Source organism: Scardinius erythrophthalmus (genome assembly GCF_964197995.2).
Source record: "Scardinius erythrophthalmus genome assembly, chromosome: 4".
Taxonomy (NCBI): Eukaryota; Metazoa; Chordata; class Actinopteri; order Cypriniformes; family Leuciscidae; genus Scardinius; species Scardinius erythrophthalmus.
The window spans coordinates 51,939,592-51,959,869 of record NC_138224.1 but is presented as its reverse complement, the minus strand read 5'-3'; the positions used below and the strand labels follow the sequence as shown (position 1 = coordinate 51,959,869).

At 40.4% G+C, this 20,278-nt stretch overlaps 1 protein-coding gene across 4 annotated transcripts in view; it reads left to right on the top strand.

Moving 5' to 3' along the window:
• Positions 1-20,278, top strand: part of LOC308689952 (polyglutamylase complex subunit TTLL1-like) — a 53,610-nt gene that overhangs the window by 18,478 nt on the left and 14,854 nt on the right. For all 4 annotated transcript variants that reach the window (XM_081364088.1, XM_081364086.1, XM_081364087.1 and 1 more), the window contains exons 7-9: positions 2,941-3,084; positions 3,271-3,357; positions 6,348-6,511. In XM_081364088.1, the coding sequence (XP_081220214.1) occupies positions 2,941-3,084; positions 3,271-3,357; positions 6,348-6,511 (395 nt within the window). The remainder of the gene's footprint in view (positions 1-2,940; positions 3,085-3,270; positions 3,358-6,347; positions 6,512-20,278) is intronic.

Below are 20,278 nucleotides of genomic sequence, written 5' to 3'. Positions count from 1 at the left end.
GCTACAGGCATCCCACTTATCACTTGCAGCCCCCTTCAGAAGTGGAGGTGATAGTGCAGTATAACACACTTCCTCAGTGAACGTGTGGCGATAATGGCGTCTGCCTGACAGATATCCTTGTAAACATAGAGCCAGACAGGTGAGGTCGAATGTGGTCTATTTACACTCTTCACTTGTCGCCCACCTCAATCTTTCTCATTGTTTAGAGCTTGACAGATGAAAGCTCAGGAGGAAGTGGCCCACTCTCTCATCTGTTGCACTCACCAATCTATCACATAGGGTATGAGTTATGCTCCTTTGGAAGCATGACCAATAAATCTGATGCCCTCCCCAGTTCATCGACTGAGAGTTGTAGTAGGGCTGAGCTCCATGGCAGGGGCTGAGTATGAGTAGAGCTTGACAGCTGAGACTGAGTATGGATATTTTTCCAATCTCTCTCTTGTCTTCCTTCCCCAAGTTGTTATATTGTTTATTGAAGCAGGATTTTGCTCCTTGTGAATTGGTTGATCCCAATCCCTGGACTACTCGATAGACAGAGCGGGGCTTTGACAGGGTGGAATGGTTGTGTCACGGTTAGTGACCCATTATCTGTTGCCTGTACAGCTCATTAGTCTGGATATTTTTGGAATTTTTCTTTGTCTGCTCCCTTTGATACCCTGCTCCCTTAGGCTTGTGCTCAGGTCTGATCTGTCTATGTCTGCTCTTAGGGGCTCTGGGTTCTCCTGTAGCTGTGGCTCGGACTGGACCAATGAAGGAGTCCACGTACCAGAAACAGTTGAGCATGGAGGCTTCTGGGCTTTATTTTCTAGCTCTTATAACACTCAGCTTTCTAGGGAGGTGTCAGAGCATGCGCCCTTATTGGTTGCTGTGCTTTGATTGTGGCAAGATTGTGTTTGGTGACCTTCACAGTGCACAAGCTGGCATTGATCAGCATGGCGTGGTGGGTATTAACATCCCCATAGCGTCAGCAACTGACACAGCATTGAGTTCCCTACGAAAAGGTAACGTCTTGGGTTACGTATGTAACACCCCAGTTCCTTGAGAAGGGAACGAGACACTGCGTTGCGTTGCCATGCTTTGGGCCTTCTCATCTTCCTTCAGACAATTCAAATCTGATGATGTGTAATGCAAGCACCCTTTTTATACATAGATCCGCTCCGTTGATTTCATTGGACTGCTGTCGGCCAGTAAGATTGTCTTAGTTTCACACATGCTTCAGACACCAGGTTCTGCAGGACAAAAAATGTTTCTTGTCTCCTCACATTCAGTTATGAATTAATTAAATCATGTTGCCTAATTGATGATAAAGTTGAGTAGTTTGCATCACTGGAGATCACTGTCATTTGTTTAACATTTCTGTTATAAAACAGTTGTTAAATGCTAAATGTTTAGCTACTTGCATCACCTAGCTTTCTTCCACCGTCAAAACTACAGCATCGCATTGGAATTCACAGCCAAACACACACACTCACAGTAAGGCCCACCTTCTTTGATTTGATTGTTCATCTCAATCATTTTAAGACTCTGACACACCAAGCTGGCGGTCGCTCGTCAGGCTGTCGTTGAGTGTCAGCCGGCCCAGTTTTTATGGTGTTCCACACTGTCAACACTTGTCGGACGTCGCCTGGGTTTCTTTGGCCAATTGAGCATGTCGAATCGGCGTCGGGCCGTCGGTGAGAGAGAGAACAAGTCAGTGAACAAGAATAAAAACAAAAGTAATGAAAGCGAGCGAAGTCAAGATGGTTCAGACAGAAGCCTGCTATAATTTTACATCATCTTACCTGAGCATTCGAATGCACGAATATTTTCATGAGAACATGAGCTGACTGTAATGAAGTGATCAGTGTGATTGATATTCAAACTGGTAAGCAAGCACTGCTTTGTTTACGACCAATCGTGGCGCGTCCCGCCAAGTGAGCGCAGCGCACCCGAAACACTTTTGAATTAAAGACTTCAGACTTCTGATAAAAAGGAGTTTTCCCCATAGCGTCTAGCAAAGACGCAATACTTATCTCGGTTACTTGCGTGAGCTCGGTTCCCTGAGATAATGGGAAAGTTTAATTTCAAAGAGACAAGATAGTCTTTGCATGACCTGACTCTCATGTAATGTGCATTTCGTACATACTGAAGCTGGAGGGCGCTCTCTTGCAGAAACTCCAAAACGGACTCAGAGAATTCATAACTTATGACGTTCCAGGAAATCCCTTATTATATGGACAAAGTCTGAGTTAAAAAGCAGAAACATTTTGACTGATTGCAACAATATATTTTTTATGTTACATCTTGGGGTATTTATAAAAATAAAGTATATGAATAATGGATTCATATGGCTAATTGACATAGCCTTTATTACAGTAGAAACTATAAAATCTACTGCTATGGTGGTTACTTTATATTAATGTTGAAAATGGTATCTTGCTATGGTGGTTACTGCCCTGTTTTATAATAATTATAATAATGCTGTTTCACAGAAAAACAGTAAGATTACAATAGTAATATTTACAGTGCAGCCGGAAGTATTCACAGCGCTTCACTTTGTCCACATTTTGTTATGTTACAGCCTTGTTCCAAAATGGATTAAATTAATTATTTTTCTCAAAATTCTACAAACAATACCCCATAAAGACAACGTGAAAGAAGTTTGTTTGAAATCTTTGCAAATTTATTACAAAAAAAAAAAAATGAAAATTCACATGTACATGAGGATTCATAGCCTTTGCCATGACACTCAGGAATTGAGCTCAGGGTTATCCTGTTTGATCATCCTTGAGATGTTTCTACTTGATTGGAGTCCGCCTGTGGTAAACTCAGTGGATTGGTTGTATAAACACCTCATGGCTGATTCAGACATCTTCTTACAGATTTTTTCTGGCGGCTGTGCAGCTCATATATACTGTATATAGTGTGTGTGTGTGTGTGTGTGTGTGTGTTTGGCTGTAGGACGACTACAATCACGTTCACGGCGGGAAGTGGACGGTCGGAAACCTGCGCCTCTATCTGGAGAGCACTAGAGGACGGGACGTCACCAACCACCTGTTTGACCAGATCCACTGGATCATCGTCCAGTCGCTCAAAGCCGTGGCTGTAAGTCAAGCTAGAATATGCTAACGCCTCTGCAGAAACATCCACAGATCACCGCATCTGTCAGGCATGATGATATAGGACCGCACCTACTGGATCGTTCTGATGCATAAGTGTTGAGCTGGAGGACTAAGATGAGTCATTCACAGTAATAATAATAATAATAATGTGTTTCTGTTCTGGCTGCAGCCCGTCATGAACAACGACAAGCACTGCTTCGAGTGCTACGGTTATGACATCATCATCGACGACCGGCTCAAGCCGTGGCTGATCGAGGTCAGATATCATCATCGCTTTCAACATTTTTATACGTTTTTTATATTTCTATTTAGCTTTACTAAATTTTAGCATTTAAAGGATTAGTTCACCCCAAAATGAAAATTTCCTAATAATTTACTCAGCCCAATGCCATCCAAGATATCCATGTCTTTCTTTCCTCAGTGGGAGAGAAATTGTTTTTTGAGGAAAACATTTCTGGATTTTTCTTCTAAAAATGGACTTCATTGGTTACCATAGTTTTTAGGTTCAAATCAATGCAGTTTCAAAAGTCTTTGAAGTGTTTACACGGGCTGTACGCGATCACAGCTGAAGAGGAGGTTATCTAGCGAAACGATAGGTCATTTAAAAAAAAAAAAGATAATTTATAGACTTTTTACCTTCAATAGTTCTGATTGAGCTGATCAACAAACGGACAGGGAACTACGTCATCACGTTGAAAGGTCACGCCGGCTACCCACTTACTCATCATCTGCTTCGATGCTGGGCACCCCTTCCTGGGTGACGCGAACAGACGAATAATGGATCAGACTTAAGCCACAGGGCAGCTCTGTGGACGTAAGCGCCTAGGACCCTAACAGGCCTCCTGGTCTGGGGTTAGAAAAGGTGGAGGACAGAAAGCCTGCAGCACAATAGGCCTCGCCATATTGGTGAGGACCTTAGGAACATAACCCTGCCAAGGGTGAAGAAAAGCTTTAACCATGCGAACTCCAGGCAGGACAGAGCTGCCGATAGGGCCCGTAAGTCTCCGATTCTTTTAAGAGACGAGATAGCAAGAAGGAAGATAGTCTTTAGAGTGAGTGACTTTTCTGGAGCCTCTTCAATAGGCTCAAAGGAAGCCGCCGTAAGACCCTCCAACACAATAGCCAAATCCCATGTAGGGTGCTCTAGTGCGCTGTGTAATAAAGCACTTCCTTGTACCGCTGCACCTCCTCTTTCACCATTTGAGACAGAGACTTGGATGCAGGTGTGCTCGTCTCCACTGGAAATAACTTTCCAGACCGTTTTTTGGAAAACGGTGCTCTTCTGGCTGGAGGATCACATTCACTGCTGGATGCCACTCCTGACTGCTCCTCTGAGGCTTGGGCCTAACAAGGACAAAGCCACAACATAGTTACTATTGCTAATTGCAATTCATATCTGACAAATAAAACTACCAAAAACATAGTGATGCTCGTCATTTCTGATGATCTAAGTTTCTGTTTAGATTTTAGAGTTTCAAAAATTATATATGTAAAGTGCTTTTCACAGGACATATTCACTACTAGTAAGATATGTTGCATGTGTGGTATTTATAAACAATGAAATTTATAAAATGTTTTTTTTTTTAAATGTGTTAATTTAAATTAATTAATCAAATTTATTAAATTAACTCATTTTGGAATTAAAACATTTAAACAAAAATACCTGTGAGGGATGGGTATTCCAGAATCTTCTCTATCAGGCTGTTGAAGACGATGCTGCGCGCGGTCTCATCCGGAAACGGCAGAGATTTAAAACGTGGGTCAAGTGCAGTACTCATATGAAGAAACTGCACAGGTGTTGAGTCAGAGTCTGGGTATCTGGTGGTGAAGTCGGACACAATGGCAGATTTGACATCTTTCACAACTGCTGTATCTGTGCAACTCACGGTCATAGGTTCCAGGATGGTGTGTTTCAGTGGCATCATCATTGAAACGGTTGGCAGCTGTTCAGTGCTCAACAGAGCTGTTACTGTTTTCAGTGGTTTGAGAACCTGAACAATGTCCTCAGCTGCTTTTACATCTTCATCAGACAGACTAACAATGTCCTTAATGTTCCTCTTAACATTCTTGTCTGCAAGTGCTGAGAAAACAGCAGCCTGCTGTTCAAGGTAGCGCTCAAGCTTGTCCTAGCTTGAGCTCCACCTGGTGGGGACATCCTGGATCAGCGTGTGTGTAGGCAGAAGGAGCATCTCTTGTTTGTCCTTGAGCACTGCTGCTAAAAGCCATGACATCTGGTTAACACCCGTCCCCCGTTGTGAAGCCAGGTTAACAGTGAGTGCAAAACATCGAATGTTTGGTGAAAATCCGGCTATGTTTTTTCCTTCACTATGTTTTTGGCGTTGTCTGTTGTTTTCTCTGTCAGTTTTCCACTCAGCTACAGCTCCCTGTAGTATTTCCGACAGATGATCGCTTGTATGGCTTTCATAGACAGCGCGTGTCTGGAGAACAGGATTTGCAATTACCCAGTTGTCGGTAATATAGTGCGCCGTGATCGTGATGAAGGACTGAGTTGCACGGGAGGTCCACCCGTCTGTAGTTAAAGCGATGAATTTTGCATTGCTCAGGTCCTCCACCAGTTTGGCTTTCACTTTGTTGTGAAGTTGAGGCAAAACATTCTGACTGAAATGCGGTCGGCTCGGTAGTTGATATCTGGGCTCTAACACACGTAGCAAATGCGTGAATCCGTCGTTCTCAACAACTGAAAATGGGCGCATATCCAGCGCCATGAGAACACAAATTGCCTTGGTAATTGCTTGAGCACGGTCTGAGTCTGCGTTCGGTTCGACATGAGAGTATCGCGGTTCAAACCGTGGCTGTTGTATCGCGTTTTTTCGGTTCGGTTTGAATATCGCTACACCCCTACTGTTCGGACAAGCACATGACGGCCACTCGGGTCTGGGGGAAGCAACTCCCGCCACGGCCTTCATCCTCCTGTCCCGCCAACAACTGGTGCCATGATCGCAGAGTCAACTTTCCCGCGAGTGGGCGTGGTTTCAGCGCAGTCAGCGGACACGCCCCCAGCGCTTGAGAACGAGACCACTACTCATTTTTTCAAGATTTTGATCGCTTATTTTATTTACTTGGCGGCTTTTTTTATCATTCAGATTTGTCTGGGGGGCTAATAACACATTATTCTGTGGTGTGACAAACTCAGAACACATACTTAATTTTGACTTTACAGGGACTTTAAACTTTATTTCAGTGACCGTAACTTACTGTTAATGTGTGTGTGTGTGTCTCTCTCAGGTGAATGCGTCCCCGTCGCTCACCTCCAGCACGGCCAACGACCGCATCCTGAAGTACAACCTGATCAACGACACGCTGAACATCGTGACGCCCAACGGCGAGATCCCTGACTGCCGCTGGAACCGCTGTCTGCCCAAAGAGGCTCTGGGACACTATCAAGTGCTGTGAGTGACACTCTCTCTCTCTCTCTCTCTCTCTCTCTCTCTCTCTCTCTCTCTCTCTCTCTCTCTCTCTCTCTCTCTCTCTCTCTCTCTCTCTCTCTCTCTCTCTCTCTCTCTCTCTCACACTCTCTCTCTCTCTCTCTCTCTCTCTCTCTCACACTCTCTCTCTCTCTCTCTCTCTCTCTCTCTCTCTCTCTCTCTCACACTCTCTCTCTCTCAATTCAAATGAGCTTTATTGGCATGACTTGTACAGTATTGCCAAAGCATTGGCCATTACATAAATGGACATTACATACACAAATAATCAATAAATTCAATAAATCAATCAGTAAACAAATGCATGAATACATTTGTATTAAAAAAAAAAACAAACAAAAAAAAACACCTTTGTACATTACTACCAACATTCAGACGAGATGAGAATGATTCTGACTTTAGTTTTGTCCACTGGCTGACTCTCGTAGATTGTGGCAGGCTGTCACATATTTTGCTGCTGTTGTGATTGAGCTGGAGTTCTCTCCCAAAATATGATTTAATTTTTCTGAATTTGGTGATGCCATAAAATCTGGTTCTAGTTGTTGGAATCTAGTGAAATAGTCCAATCTAATGCTGTGATAGTGATCACAGTGTATCAGGAAGTGTTCTTCTGTCTCCTGGTTATCAAATAATTTCCTACCAATGCTTCAAGGAATACACCCATCTGTTGAGATTTTGTCTAAGGCTATATTTTGCGCAGACTTGATTCCTATGCTACTTGTGAGGACATGTTTGGGTTTTTGTGACTTATGAGGTCATAGCAACAAACACTGTCATTTCATGTTTAAGTGAATTGTGAAGCCCATAGATACACACTCAATTTTCAGGTTTAAATGACTTATAAAGACTCAGTAACAAATCAAATAGGGTGCATATTTGCAACTTGGCTGCTGTTAAATGTTTGAAATTTCTTTCTACATTAGAAGCAGCGGTGTACAATATAGTCATGCTCAATGTTCAGTAAACCTTTTTCACATTTACAGGTTGATAAAATCTAGTAAAACTGAGTGGCTCAGAGATATATAAAAGCTAACTCAAAGGGGTCGTAGCTCATGAAAGGTGCACTATGTGTTCCTGCATGGTGACACTTGTGTTGAAATTCTAAGTAAATACCAAACAAAACAGAGCATGTTTTTACAATATTTTTACGATATTAGGTTATTAGTTACAGCTGATATATTGAAAATTCTTATGAGCTTATGCAAAAGAAACACTTCTTGTAGAATCCGTCCTTCCTGCGATAGAAAATGGCAGCCATCTTGTCGGTGATTGGCTGGAATGTGGTTTGTTGTATTTTGGTGCAGAACCTGTGCACCTAGTGTTTTTTTGACATTACGATTCCTGTGTTGTCTCCCGAGACCGGGCTTTTTCACAGAGTATTCAGGGGGCAGGAGGCTAGCGGATCAAGGAGAGAGGCCTACGATTTGAGACAAAAATGAAAATCGCGCTTGCCTCACTGTCTATTCATGAATTTCGTAGTAGATGTTATGTGAAAGAAAGACGTAACACTTCAGGTCTTTCTTACTTGTATTAATAGCTTAACCAAAATAGGTACAAGTATGAAAATGATTGACCTTCATTGGCTGGCCTCATGAATATTCCTACAGTTATCCATAAGGACATAATACTTAACCAATGCTGCATATGGGTGGACTTATTATAACTAGGGCTTAACTAAATTAAGAAATGGCAGCCCTCATCAAATGTTTTAAAGCATTGAACAACCAACCACAATACAGGATAAGGCAGTACAAAAGACATAGCTTATTTGAAATTAAAGAACTACTCTCTTTACCATCAAAAACAAAACACTGAAAACCTGGGAAATGTGTGTGAAAGTAACAATCCCTTAAAGTACTTGCTTGTTGACACAGAGGGTATAGATTCATAAAATAAGGTTTCAATGTATATGTAAAGACATTATGTCAGTTACTTGAAACAATGCATTATAATATGATCCTGAGGTAGTAAGAAAAAAGTAATAGTGTCTGAAGGGTGGAGATAAAAAAAAACATCATTAATAGCCCTCATAAATACATGTCAACATGGCAGCTTCAGTCAAAACTAGGTGGCATGCTTGTACAAGAAAACATCAATAGCAATCCTTGAATGAAAATGAGAAAATCAAAACGAAACCCATTACAAACATTTTCGCTGGATATCTAAGGTGACACTGATTATAACCGTACACAGTGAGCATTTTTCTAAGTTCAACAGAAATTAAAATGCACATGAGCCACAGTTGGCATGTTCTAGTTCAGTGTTCCCCAAACCTGCTCCTGGAGTACCCCCAACACTGCACGTTTTCTTTGTCTCCCTAATCAAACATACCAGATTCAACTCATCAGCTCATTTTAACCCATGTGATGAGCTGATGAGTTGAATCTCGTGTGTTTGATTAGGGAGACAAAGAAAACGTGCAGTGTTGGGGGTACACCAGGACAGGTTTGGGAACCACTGTTCTAGTTCTATCTATTCATCTTCCTTTTCATTGATATGATTCTATTGTGAATGTAGTATTTGATTGCAGCCCAGTCTCGGTCTTTCAGAGCCACTGGTTCTGCCTGGAGGCAGGAGTCACAGTCCTTTTTACCTGGTACCTTGCAGCTGGTTATGAAATGAATCATGTGCCGCTCCACAGCCTTCACTTCATTACCTGTCCACTTGCTCCTCACCTTCCCAGCTGTCGAATGTAAACAAAAGACATGTATTAAAGATGAAACAATGGCTCTGCTAAAGTGAAACATTGAGGATTTGATAAAAAAATATATATTTTGTTAAATCCATTCTCCGATAAGTTATGTTTTTTTTTTCTCCGTTTAGTATTTCCTGTTTTATTTCACATGTCTGTCCCCATTTGTGGATGCTAGTTTGTCTCATCTGTATCAGTAAGTGTTCCAGCATAGTTTGTTTCCCAGTGTTAGTCTCCTAAACCCCTTTTCCACCAAAAAAGAACTGGTTCGGAACTGGTGCTGGTTCAAAGTTGGTTCAACTTGCGAACCTTCTCAGAACCAGTTTGTTTTTCCACTGACTAGAGAGCCTAGCGAACGACGTCGTTACGTCACTGTGTACGTTGCCATACGTCTTAGCTTTCCCAACTTCAAGCATAACAATTACAATGGCGGACTACATCGTCTTTATTCAAATGTTTCTCCTGGCTTTGCAATCCTATATTGGGGTCAGAAGAAGACGTTTAGAACACCTTTGTGCTTCTTGTCTGGATTACTATAGACGGAGGTTACGTTCGAGAAGAAGTTCGACAATAACCCCGCCCCCAACGTAAGCATGACGTGGTAAAAGAACAGTTCTAGTCCAGCAAAGAGTTGGTGCCGCTTTGGAACCAATTTTCCTAGCCGAGAACCGGTTCTTTGGCTGTCGAAACACAAAGAACTGGTTCACGAGTAGGCACCGGCTGCGAACCGGCACCAGCACTGCCTTGGTGGAAAAGGGGTACTTAGGTACTGGGTACTGTTATATTGACCTTTATTCTGGGTACCTTGACTCAGCATAAGCCTTGTGATTTGGATACCTGACTGCCATTACCAGTCGTGATAATTTAGTAGTTATGATATTATATGGCATTCATTAAATTTAATACATTTTTCTAAAAGAGTAATGTGGTGTATCCACATGCTTACAGTATTTACCTTGCTTTGCAGTGGAGCACTTTGAATAAGTTTGGGATGTAACCACTTGAAGTGCTGTGTTCTGCTGGGAATCTGAAAACAATTAATTTAAATTTATTTCAGATAAAAGCACAACTTCACATACTGCCATCTCTGTGAAGGCAAGAATAAATCACTGTTTTCATTATGAACGCATTCACTTTTTGGTGAGCAAATTTTGTATTTCGGTGCCTTTTATATTTTACCATGTCTTGGTTGAGTGTTGCTGACGTTTGCGTTGTCCAAGACGGTTGAGGCAGAAGTGCTCTCCAAATTATCCAGGGTGGTTGAAGCATGCGAGTCCCTCAGAAGTGTCCGATCCCCAGAAGTTTCAGTTCTTGAGCCTTTGAAAAGTAAAAATGAAATATGACCATTAATGACAATGAGTTTGTTTGAATGTATTATTCTATGAAGTCAACCTCAATGTCAGACAACAAAAGAACTTAGTGGAAGTCTGAATCTGCTGGCTTGAAAAGGCCCACTCATATCAAAAAGTATACTGTATCTCTCCTCATGGTGGGATATCAAGAGGAAAGCCCAGCTCTCTATTGTTTCCTGTATCTGAGTAATCTTTTAAGCTAACTATTCCTCTACCTCTAACTTTAAATGTTCAAAGTTACCTTTTTCCTTTTGACTTCACATCCCAATAAAAGGCTGTCCTAACTTACTCCACCTGTACTGCTAACCAGACTTTTTGCAAAACATTAATTACCTTTATCATGTACTGTAACTATTGCTTTCTTAGTTGTCTTCTCTCATTCACCATTTCTTTATCTCTTGCTACTGTTTAGACTTAATTGATTAAAACCTGTCCACCTTCTTTCTATCAATGATTCTAAATAATTCAGCACCATGTTTATACATAATCTCTCCCATCTTTTTTAATTTATTTACCACTGTTCCTTTCAGCCCATCTAACATTATCATTAGGTCTCTACTGTCTGTCTCCCTGGTCATAACCTAAAGATATCATCACATAAGTCAGTATACCTTCATGTTGATGTAGGTCAGCAATGGTTTCTTCACTGGAATCATCATCACTCGTGCCTACTTGATCTGGTTGGGTAAAAAAAAAAAACAGTTTGGACCAAGTATTTAAAACAAAGACTAAATACAATTATAATTGTGATATGAGAAGTACTTCTAAACTACATTTAAAACTAAACTTCACCTTCAGGATTGATTTCAATGTCATCCAGCCCTTTCCCTTGCAGGTCAGACAGTCTTCCTTTTTCCATTGCTATCAACAGTTTGCTAACTTTTGCAAGCTGCAGTGTACTCTCTGGAAGCCGATAGAATTCCCTGTGGACCCTTATATCATGTCCTAGAAAGGTAGCAAGTTGATCCATTTCATTTTCTTTCAAGTTTAGTACTGTTGACAAAGTGGCAACTTGTTTCCTCAATCTTGTTGAGGTGAGTGACTCTGGGTTTTTTGCACCACATTGTTTTGAATACTTGCGGAAGCAGTCAGAGCCTCTGTAATGGGAAAGCACACATGGCCGTGCAAACAAGTACACATTCTCTGTGTGGACTTGACACTCATTCCTGTTTTTAATGAGGAGGTCCATTGCAGAGATCATGTCAGGTGTGAGAAGCACGGGCACCATTCGTGACCTTTTGCCTCGAATCTCAACTCTGTCAAAGTACTTTGCAACCTTCCTCTCAAACTCAGTAAGGCCCGTCATAATGTCAGGATTCAACTCGGTACGGTTTCTGGATGTGAAAGCCTGGAGGGCAATTCCATGCAAAACTGTCACATCCATAACGCCAGCACAATTGCCATTGTATTTAGTTGGCGTTATGGATGTGACAGTTTTGCGTGGAATTGCCCTGGAGTTCCATTTTTGAAACTTCCCCTTGCCGTCTTCTGTTAAATAGTACCACCTGCGTCAAAGTCACTTGTGCAAGATTCCCAAAGCTTTTGATGTTGGGGTCTTCCTCAAGGTCCTTCATGCACTTAGCACGCTCAGTAGCAAGAAACTTGTGCAGCAGGTGCACATCCTGTGTAAAGGGCAAAACATGTGGTTTATTCCATTTGGCTTGATGAAGTGTACCCAGTGCAGCACTTGAAATGGATTCCGCCCATCTTTTCTCATACAGAGTGGCGAATTGCTTGGCAGACTCTGCGACGACATTGCGATTTGCAATGATGGCATTGCATTGCACAATGCCTGCAACCTTAGCCAAACTGTGACCCAATTTTAAAGCCAATGATGGGATTTTATATGAGTTGGTATCCAAGTCATTACCAGCAACAGATCTCACTGCTTGTATCACGTGGGGGAAATGACTGGGCATAACAAGGTCTTCAGTGGTCTTCAAAGGTGTTGTAGCTCTTGCAGCTATCAAGAGTCTTGCCATCTCTCTCATTTTTTGACGTATGTAATCGTTTCTTTTCTCATTTGGTTTCCTGCTATTGTACATTGACTCGCCAAGACTAAGGATGTCTCTTTCACTCCTTACAACTAAAGAAATGTCATCCTGGTTCATTTCACAAGCAATCTTCCAAACAGCTTCATGAACTGTTTCAGCTTTTGGTAGGTCAATGTGGATCCGTTTTCGCCCAACTCTAGTCTCCACCTCAACAGACTTCTGAGGGCAGTTTCTGACATGTCTCCATAGACAATCTCTTGCATAGAGTCCTTGACAAAACTTGCAGTGACTGAAGTCATTAGATTGTCTGACTCTAGTGGGTCTTCGACAAGCAACCATTTATCCATCACCACTGCTTGCCACTGTGGCATTATGGTTAAAGTTTCCCCTCTTCTTAAGAGAGCATAACAAATCTTTTCTTTCGCGAGATCTCTTATTAAAACTGAAAGCTTTTGCAACATCAGGCTGTGTACTGTGAGCGGATTCGAGGTGTCTTGCCAATTTAGAAATGGCCTTACTACAATAAAGACAGTATTGTTTCTTGTTGTACTTGCTTCGTTTTGCTGTGTTTGGCAATGAAGTGACATTTATGGAGCTGTGCGATGTCTTCTCTGATGAACTGTCACTGCAACTTATCCCTGAACTACAATGGCCGCTGCTCATCTTTGAGGAACTAAAACTTCTCTGCTCCATGGGACTGTTGGTACTGTCCGAACTGTGGGCTGTAGCCATCCCCAATGATATTTCCTTGAACACTTTGTGGGGAAGATGATTGTCTATGATTTTTAGATCTCTACTATTAGAACTTGTGTCAGAGGAGCTGCCACTTGAATCTGGAACATAGTTGGCATCATCATAGTCCGAAGCATCCGAAGATTCATCAGTCATGTCATTATAGATCTAAAGGAAAATGGAGAGAAAAGCATCTCATTCCATCAAGAAGTTAAACATTTAATAATAGCTAGAATATTGTTCTCCTAGTACCATCACATTGTGCATAACACAACACAACACTTAAACATGAATAAAAACATAAAATTAAAAGTAACATTTGAGCTTCTTAATATGATTTGTGTTTTACTATTTCAATATTGTTGTCTAATGGTATTTATTACCAGGTCATTTGGGCTTGTTGCGTTTCCATCATGAAATCCACCATCATCGACTGAGGGAGGTCCAACCTTTGAAATGATTAATAATTTTCATCAAACAGAAATGTTCACCCCAAGTTATATCCACTTAATGCTTATTGTCGCAAATTCATATCACACTGCTTCCATTCAGACTGCAGCCCAGATAGCGTATGTTTTCCCCCAATGCCAGTTTGTGCATATTTGATACGTACCTAGGAACCTGTTGTCAATAATTTGCATCATATCTATTGATGGTTTGATTAACCATCTGAGAAACATTTATCTCAAGTCTTTGGAGTAAGAAATTAATCTACTCTTAAAAGGCTAGGCTAATTTATGTTATAGAAATAATGTTCTTGTAGCATTAAAATACTAAAGATAAATACTTTTCTTATAATTTCAAGATGGTTTGATTTAGGCTTGGATGTACATACTCACAGAATCATTAATTCTGGTGACCAAACTCAAAGTCATCTGTCTCTCTCTCGCAATTCTCTCTTTTTCAGCCTTCTCATAACGATCCTCACAACAATCATGATGACGCTTCAGATTTTGCAGACGCTGTTTTACTCTAAGCTGTTCAAATCAAACATCATGTGTACAAACCCGTAGTCTCACCTGGAATTATACACTATTTCCTAACAGTAAATATTCACATTAGTTAATGAAGAAAAATAACTTTGAATGTAGCTGTCTCACCTGTTCTGCAGTAAGTACATGATGGAAGCATGCAATTCCAGTGGAGTGGTTGGCCTTAAATGAAAAGAAGAATAAATTTGTTATTTTCAGTAATAGTACTAAAATACATAACACTAATTATGAAAATCATTTTGGTTCATAGGTGAACATTTTGATGCTCAACCTAACCCTGAGGACAATTTACTTACATGTTACAAACATTGTGTCATATGATAGAGATTAAATTGCAACATACTGAAGTTTTAAACAAAAATACAAAAATGTTTGTTGTAGCAAGGTAAAAAGGGGTGTAATTTACATGAAAACTAAAAGAATTATGTAACTTTAAAAAACAGAAATCCAGAGTAAATGCGTAGTAACCTGTTGGAAGGATGAACTGGGTCTCTCGCTCACTTCTGGGTCTCCTGAATCTTGAGTCTGGATCATGCCACTTGGTGTCTGCAATGAAGTACAACAACATTTATCAGTCAGAAATATTCAGAACTATAACAAACTAATGATCCTACCCATTTCAGTTCAAAGAAATCCCACCTCAATCTATCATAATGACCACCTTTGGGCTGAGACTCATTGCTGAAGTCAAGGGCTCAACTTTGCATTTAAGGACCACAAATTGTAGTAAAAATTTTCATTCAAGACTCTATGGAAATATCTAAAACTGCACAATACCAGTTACCCACAATATGAGGACATTGTTAAACACACACACACTCTAAACGTTGAAACATACAATATCAGGACGTCGTCTGAAACACAGTTCAGTCTTTCACAGCCTAAAACAAAATGAGGACATGACTGAACACACACACTACACGTGTCAGATCATACAATATCAGGACGTCGTCTGAAACACAGTTCAGTCTTTCACAGCCTAAAACAAAATGAGGACATGACTGAACACACACACACTACACGTGTCAGATCATACAATATCAGGACGTCGTCTGAAACACAGTTCAGTCTTTCACAGCCTAAAACAAAATGAGGACATGACGACTAAACACACACACACTACACGTGTCAGATCATACAATATCAGGACGTCGTCTGAAACACAGTTCAGTCTTTCACAGCCTAAAACAAAATGAGGACATGGCTGAACACACACACTACACGTGTCAGATCATACAATATCAGGACGTCGTCTGAAACACAGTTCAGTCTTTCACAGCCTAAAACAAAATGAGGACATGACTGAACACACACACTACACGTGTCAGATCATACAATATCAGGACGTCGTCTGAAACACAGTTCAGTCTTTCACAGCCTAAAACAAAATGAGGACATGACTAAACACACACACTACACGTGTCAGATCATACAATATCAGGACGTCGTCTGAAACACAGTTCAGTCTTTCACAGCCTAAAACAAAATGAGGACATGACTGAACACACACACTACACGTGTCAGATCATACAATATCAGGACGTCGTCTGAAACACAGTTCAGTCTTTCACAGCCTAAAACAAAATGAGGACATGACGACTGAACACACACACTACACGTGTCAGATCATACAATATCAGGACGTCGTCTGAAACACAGTTCAATCTTTCACAGCCTAAAACAAAATGAGGACATGACTGAACACACACACTACACGTGTCAGATCATACAATATCAGGACGTCGTCTGAAACACAGTTCAGTCTTTCACAGCCTAAAACAAAATGAGGACATGACTAAACACACACACTACACGTGTCAGATCATACAATATCAGGACGTCGTCTGAAACACAGTTCAGTCTTTCACAGCCTAAAACAAAATGAGGACATGACGACTGAACACACACACTACACGTGTCAGATCATACAATATCAGGACGTCGTCTGAAACACAGTTCAGTCTTTCACAGCCTAAAACAAAATGAGGACATGACTAAACATACACACTACACGTGTCAGATCATACAATATCAGGACGTCGTCTGAAACACAGTTCAGTCTTTCACAGCCTAAAACAAAATGAGGACATGACTAAACACACACACTACACGTGTCAGATCATACAATATCAGGACGTCGTCTGAAACACAGTTCAGTCTTTCACAGCCTAAAACAAAATGAGGACATGACTGAACACACACACTACACGTGTCAGATCATACAATATCAGGACGTCGTCTGAAACACAGTTCAGTCTTTCACAGCCTAAAACAAAATGAGGACATGACGACTGAACACACAAAGAGTCAGCGTTCCTGTCTTCTAAGTTATACTGTTGTAGTAAAAGAAAGCTAAAATCTCCACAGTAATGGACAGGGATCTACTTCCTTAGAAGTTAAACCATGTAAACTGATAAACAGAAGCTTAGATGGGCAATAAATGTGTTTGAAGTATATAAAAACATTGAATTTTGTGAAAATTAAAAAAATATATATGTTTTGAGGGGTAGTTAGTTCCATCAAATGCTAGGGGTAATTCACTTACAGGAAAGGTTTTGTGAGACGTATTAAACTAAAAGAAATCCAGAGTAAATGTGTAGTAACCTGTTGGAAGGATGAACTGGGTCTCTCGCTCACTTCTGGGTCTCCTGAATCTTGAGTCTGGATCATGCCACTTGGTGTCTGCAATGAAGTACAACAACAATTATCAGTCAGAAATATTCAGAACTATAACAAACTAATGATCCTACCCATTTCAGTTCAAAGAAATCCCACCTCAATCTATCATAATCACCACCTTTGGGCTGAGACTCATTGCTGAAGTCAAGGGCTCAACTTTGCATTTAAGGAACACAAATTGTAGTAAAAATTAGCTAATGTGAGGACCTGGGCTTTTCATTCAAGACTCTATGGAAATATCTAAAACTGCACAATACCAGTTACCCACAATATGAGGACATTGTTAAACACACACACACTCTAAACGTTGAAACATACAATATCAGGACGTCGTCTGAAACACAGTTCAGTCTTTCACAGCCTAAAACAAAATGAGGACATGACTGAACACACACACTACACGTGTCAGATCATACAATATCAGGACGTCGTCTGAAACACAGTTCAGTCTTTCACAGCCTAAAACAAAATGAGGACATGACTAAACACACACACTACACGTGTCAGATCATACAATATCAGGACGTCGTCTGAAACACAGTTCAGTCTTTCACAGCCTAAAACAAAATGAGGACATGACTAAACACACACACTACACGTGTCAGATCATACAATATCAGGACGTCGTCTGAAACACAGTTCAGTCTTTCACAGCCTAAAACAAAATGAGGACATGACGACTGAACACACACACTACACGTGTCAGATCATACAATATCAGGACGTCGTCTGAAACACAGTTCAGTCTTTCACAGCCTAAAACAAAATGAGGACATGACGACTGAACACACACACTACACGTGTCAGATCATACAATATCAGGACGTCGTCTGAAACACAGTTCAGTCTTTCACAGCCTAAAACAAAATGAGGACATGACGACTGAACACACACACTACACGTGTCAGATCATACAATATCAGGACGTCGTCTGAAACACAGTTCAGTCTTTCACAGCCTAAAAAAAAATGAGGACATGACGACTGAACACACAAAGAGTCAGCGTTCCTGTCTTCTAAGTTATACTGTTGTAGTAAAAGAAACCTAAAATCTCCACAGTAATGGACAGGGATCTACTTCCTTAGAAGTTAAACCATGTAAACTGATAAACAGAAGCTTAGATGGGCAATAAATGTGTTTGAAGTATATAAAAACATTGAATTTTGTGAAAATTAAGAATTTTTTATGTTTTGAGGGGTAGTTAGTTCCATCAAATACTAGGGGTAATTTCCTTACACAAGATAGTATGCTGAAACTAGTGATGGTAATATTGATTCTTCAACATTTCACGTTTGTCTGCTTGAAGAAGGTGAAAATGCATTTTATTGATGCACAGGACTCGTGTGAGGCGTATTAAACTAGAAGAAATCCAGAGTAAATGCGTAGTAACCTGTTGGAAGGATGAACTGGGTCTCTCGCTCACTTCTGGGTCTCCTGAATCTTGAGTCTGGATCATGCCACTTGGTGTCTGCAATGAAGTACAACAACAATTATCAGTCAGAAATATATTGTACTATAATACAACAATAAGTTTTAATTAAAGTATCAATGCATATTAGACAAAGCCAGGTTTTCTACCTTCACTTCTTTTAATCAAACAATTAGTATTTAATGTTTTTTTTAAAGAATCTTTCCTTCATTGCATGCAAGCACACCTCATGGTGCATAATTAACTGGACATAGTCTATACAATTTCATCAGTAAAGTAATTCCACAAGAAGATATTGAGGGGGAGCATACACTCCTGAAGGGAAATGTAACTAATTATATTTTAACAGATCCTATACCGTATGATCTATCAAGAGGTCTTACTTACCAGATTACGCCATGGCCATTGAGAATCTCCATAATCGTAGGTTATTTCAGTCTCTGCTTGAATGTTTTCAATTGCAAATAAGCAAAGATGAGGTTTACCCTGGACTGTCAACCTTCTCATTTTACAATTTGGTGACTTGTGGCAATCATTCACCAGCCTTCCTAGCGAGGTATCTTCGCGGGACGCATCTATGCTAAAGTAGGAGGAAACAAAAGGTTTTTCCACAAAACAACACAAGGCTTTAGAGAATAACTGATCTTGTATAGGCCATGACATACCACCATGCACTATTGTTCCATTCAAAATCAAACAAGAAAGCATTTTGTTTTTCTGTGTACTTCTTCTGCCTCTTGTCCTGTTCATATTGTGATATTAACTCCCCACGGTACTCGGCGACAAACGATCCCTTTTCAATTGGTGTGCAGGTAAATACACCACGTCCTGAGGAAAAATGAATAAAATAGTGTCAAGTTATGCAACCAAAATTAGATATTAATCGCTATTATATATTGACAAACTACAAAATAAACAAATATCAGACTTTTAATAGAGTGTTAATGTTGCACAGTGGCAGGTTAAGTCGGCTAATGCTGTGTACTGTAACAGTTGCTATCATATTTATAATATAAATATTTAAGTTTCGACCACATATGACATACCTTTAAAGTCACTGATCCACTTGACCTTAAAACAAGTTTTTTCACGTCCAGATAAAATAAACTGAATAGCCTCAGCCTGAGGACTAAGTCTGGTTCTCCTTTTTGACATGCTCTTCGGCCATACATGTGCTCCTCAATTAGCAAAGATCTAACTACATAGATAATAAAGACAAAAAAGTCAGCAAGACAAGTACCAAAAAAGACCCATACTTGAATAAAATAGGATGTATAAATGGTATTACCCTGCCCATAGAAATAATAACTTTAGCTTAACATTAACATTACTCATTTTCTCACCAATGCATGTCATTAACTTTAGCTAATTAGGCTAATTGATTGATGCTAACACTGTGCAACTGCAGCTACAACAGTGTAATGCAAAGCATAAATTTATGTTAAAAAACGGTCAAATTTGGGGACTTCCGGTTTGGCAATGTGAGGTGCAGACGCGTGTCGGCAGAGCTCCCGACAGTTTCTGATAAAGTACACTTTAATAGCGCAATTTAAGCAGTCTAAATCGTTTTTATAAACGTTGAAGTGGTGCTTACGACAATCGCACTGATATAGCAAGATGAATAAGAACAAAGCGGCAGCAAATGCCCCACCAATAACGAGAACCAGTTTAGCTAGCAAGTTAGCCACGATGGCTAGCGCAGGGAAGTCTGAAGAAGCTCTTCCAGATAATGACGGTGTCTCCATGAGCCAGCTAGTAACAGAGCTAACAAAGCAACGAGCTTCGATAAAAGAGGACATCTCCGCTCTGATCCAAGAGTCGATGGCACCGCTTCAGGCATCGGTGAATGCTTTAACGGAGACTT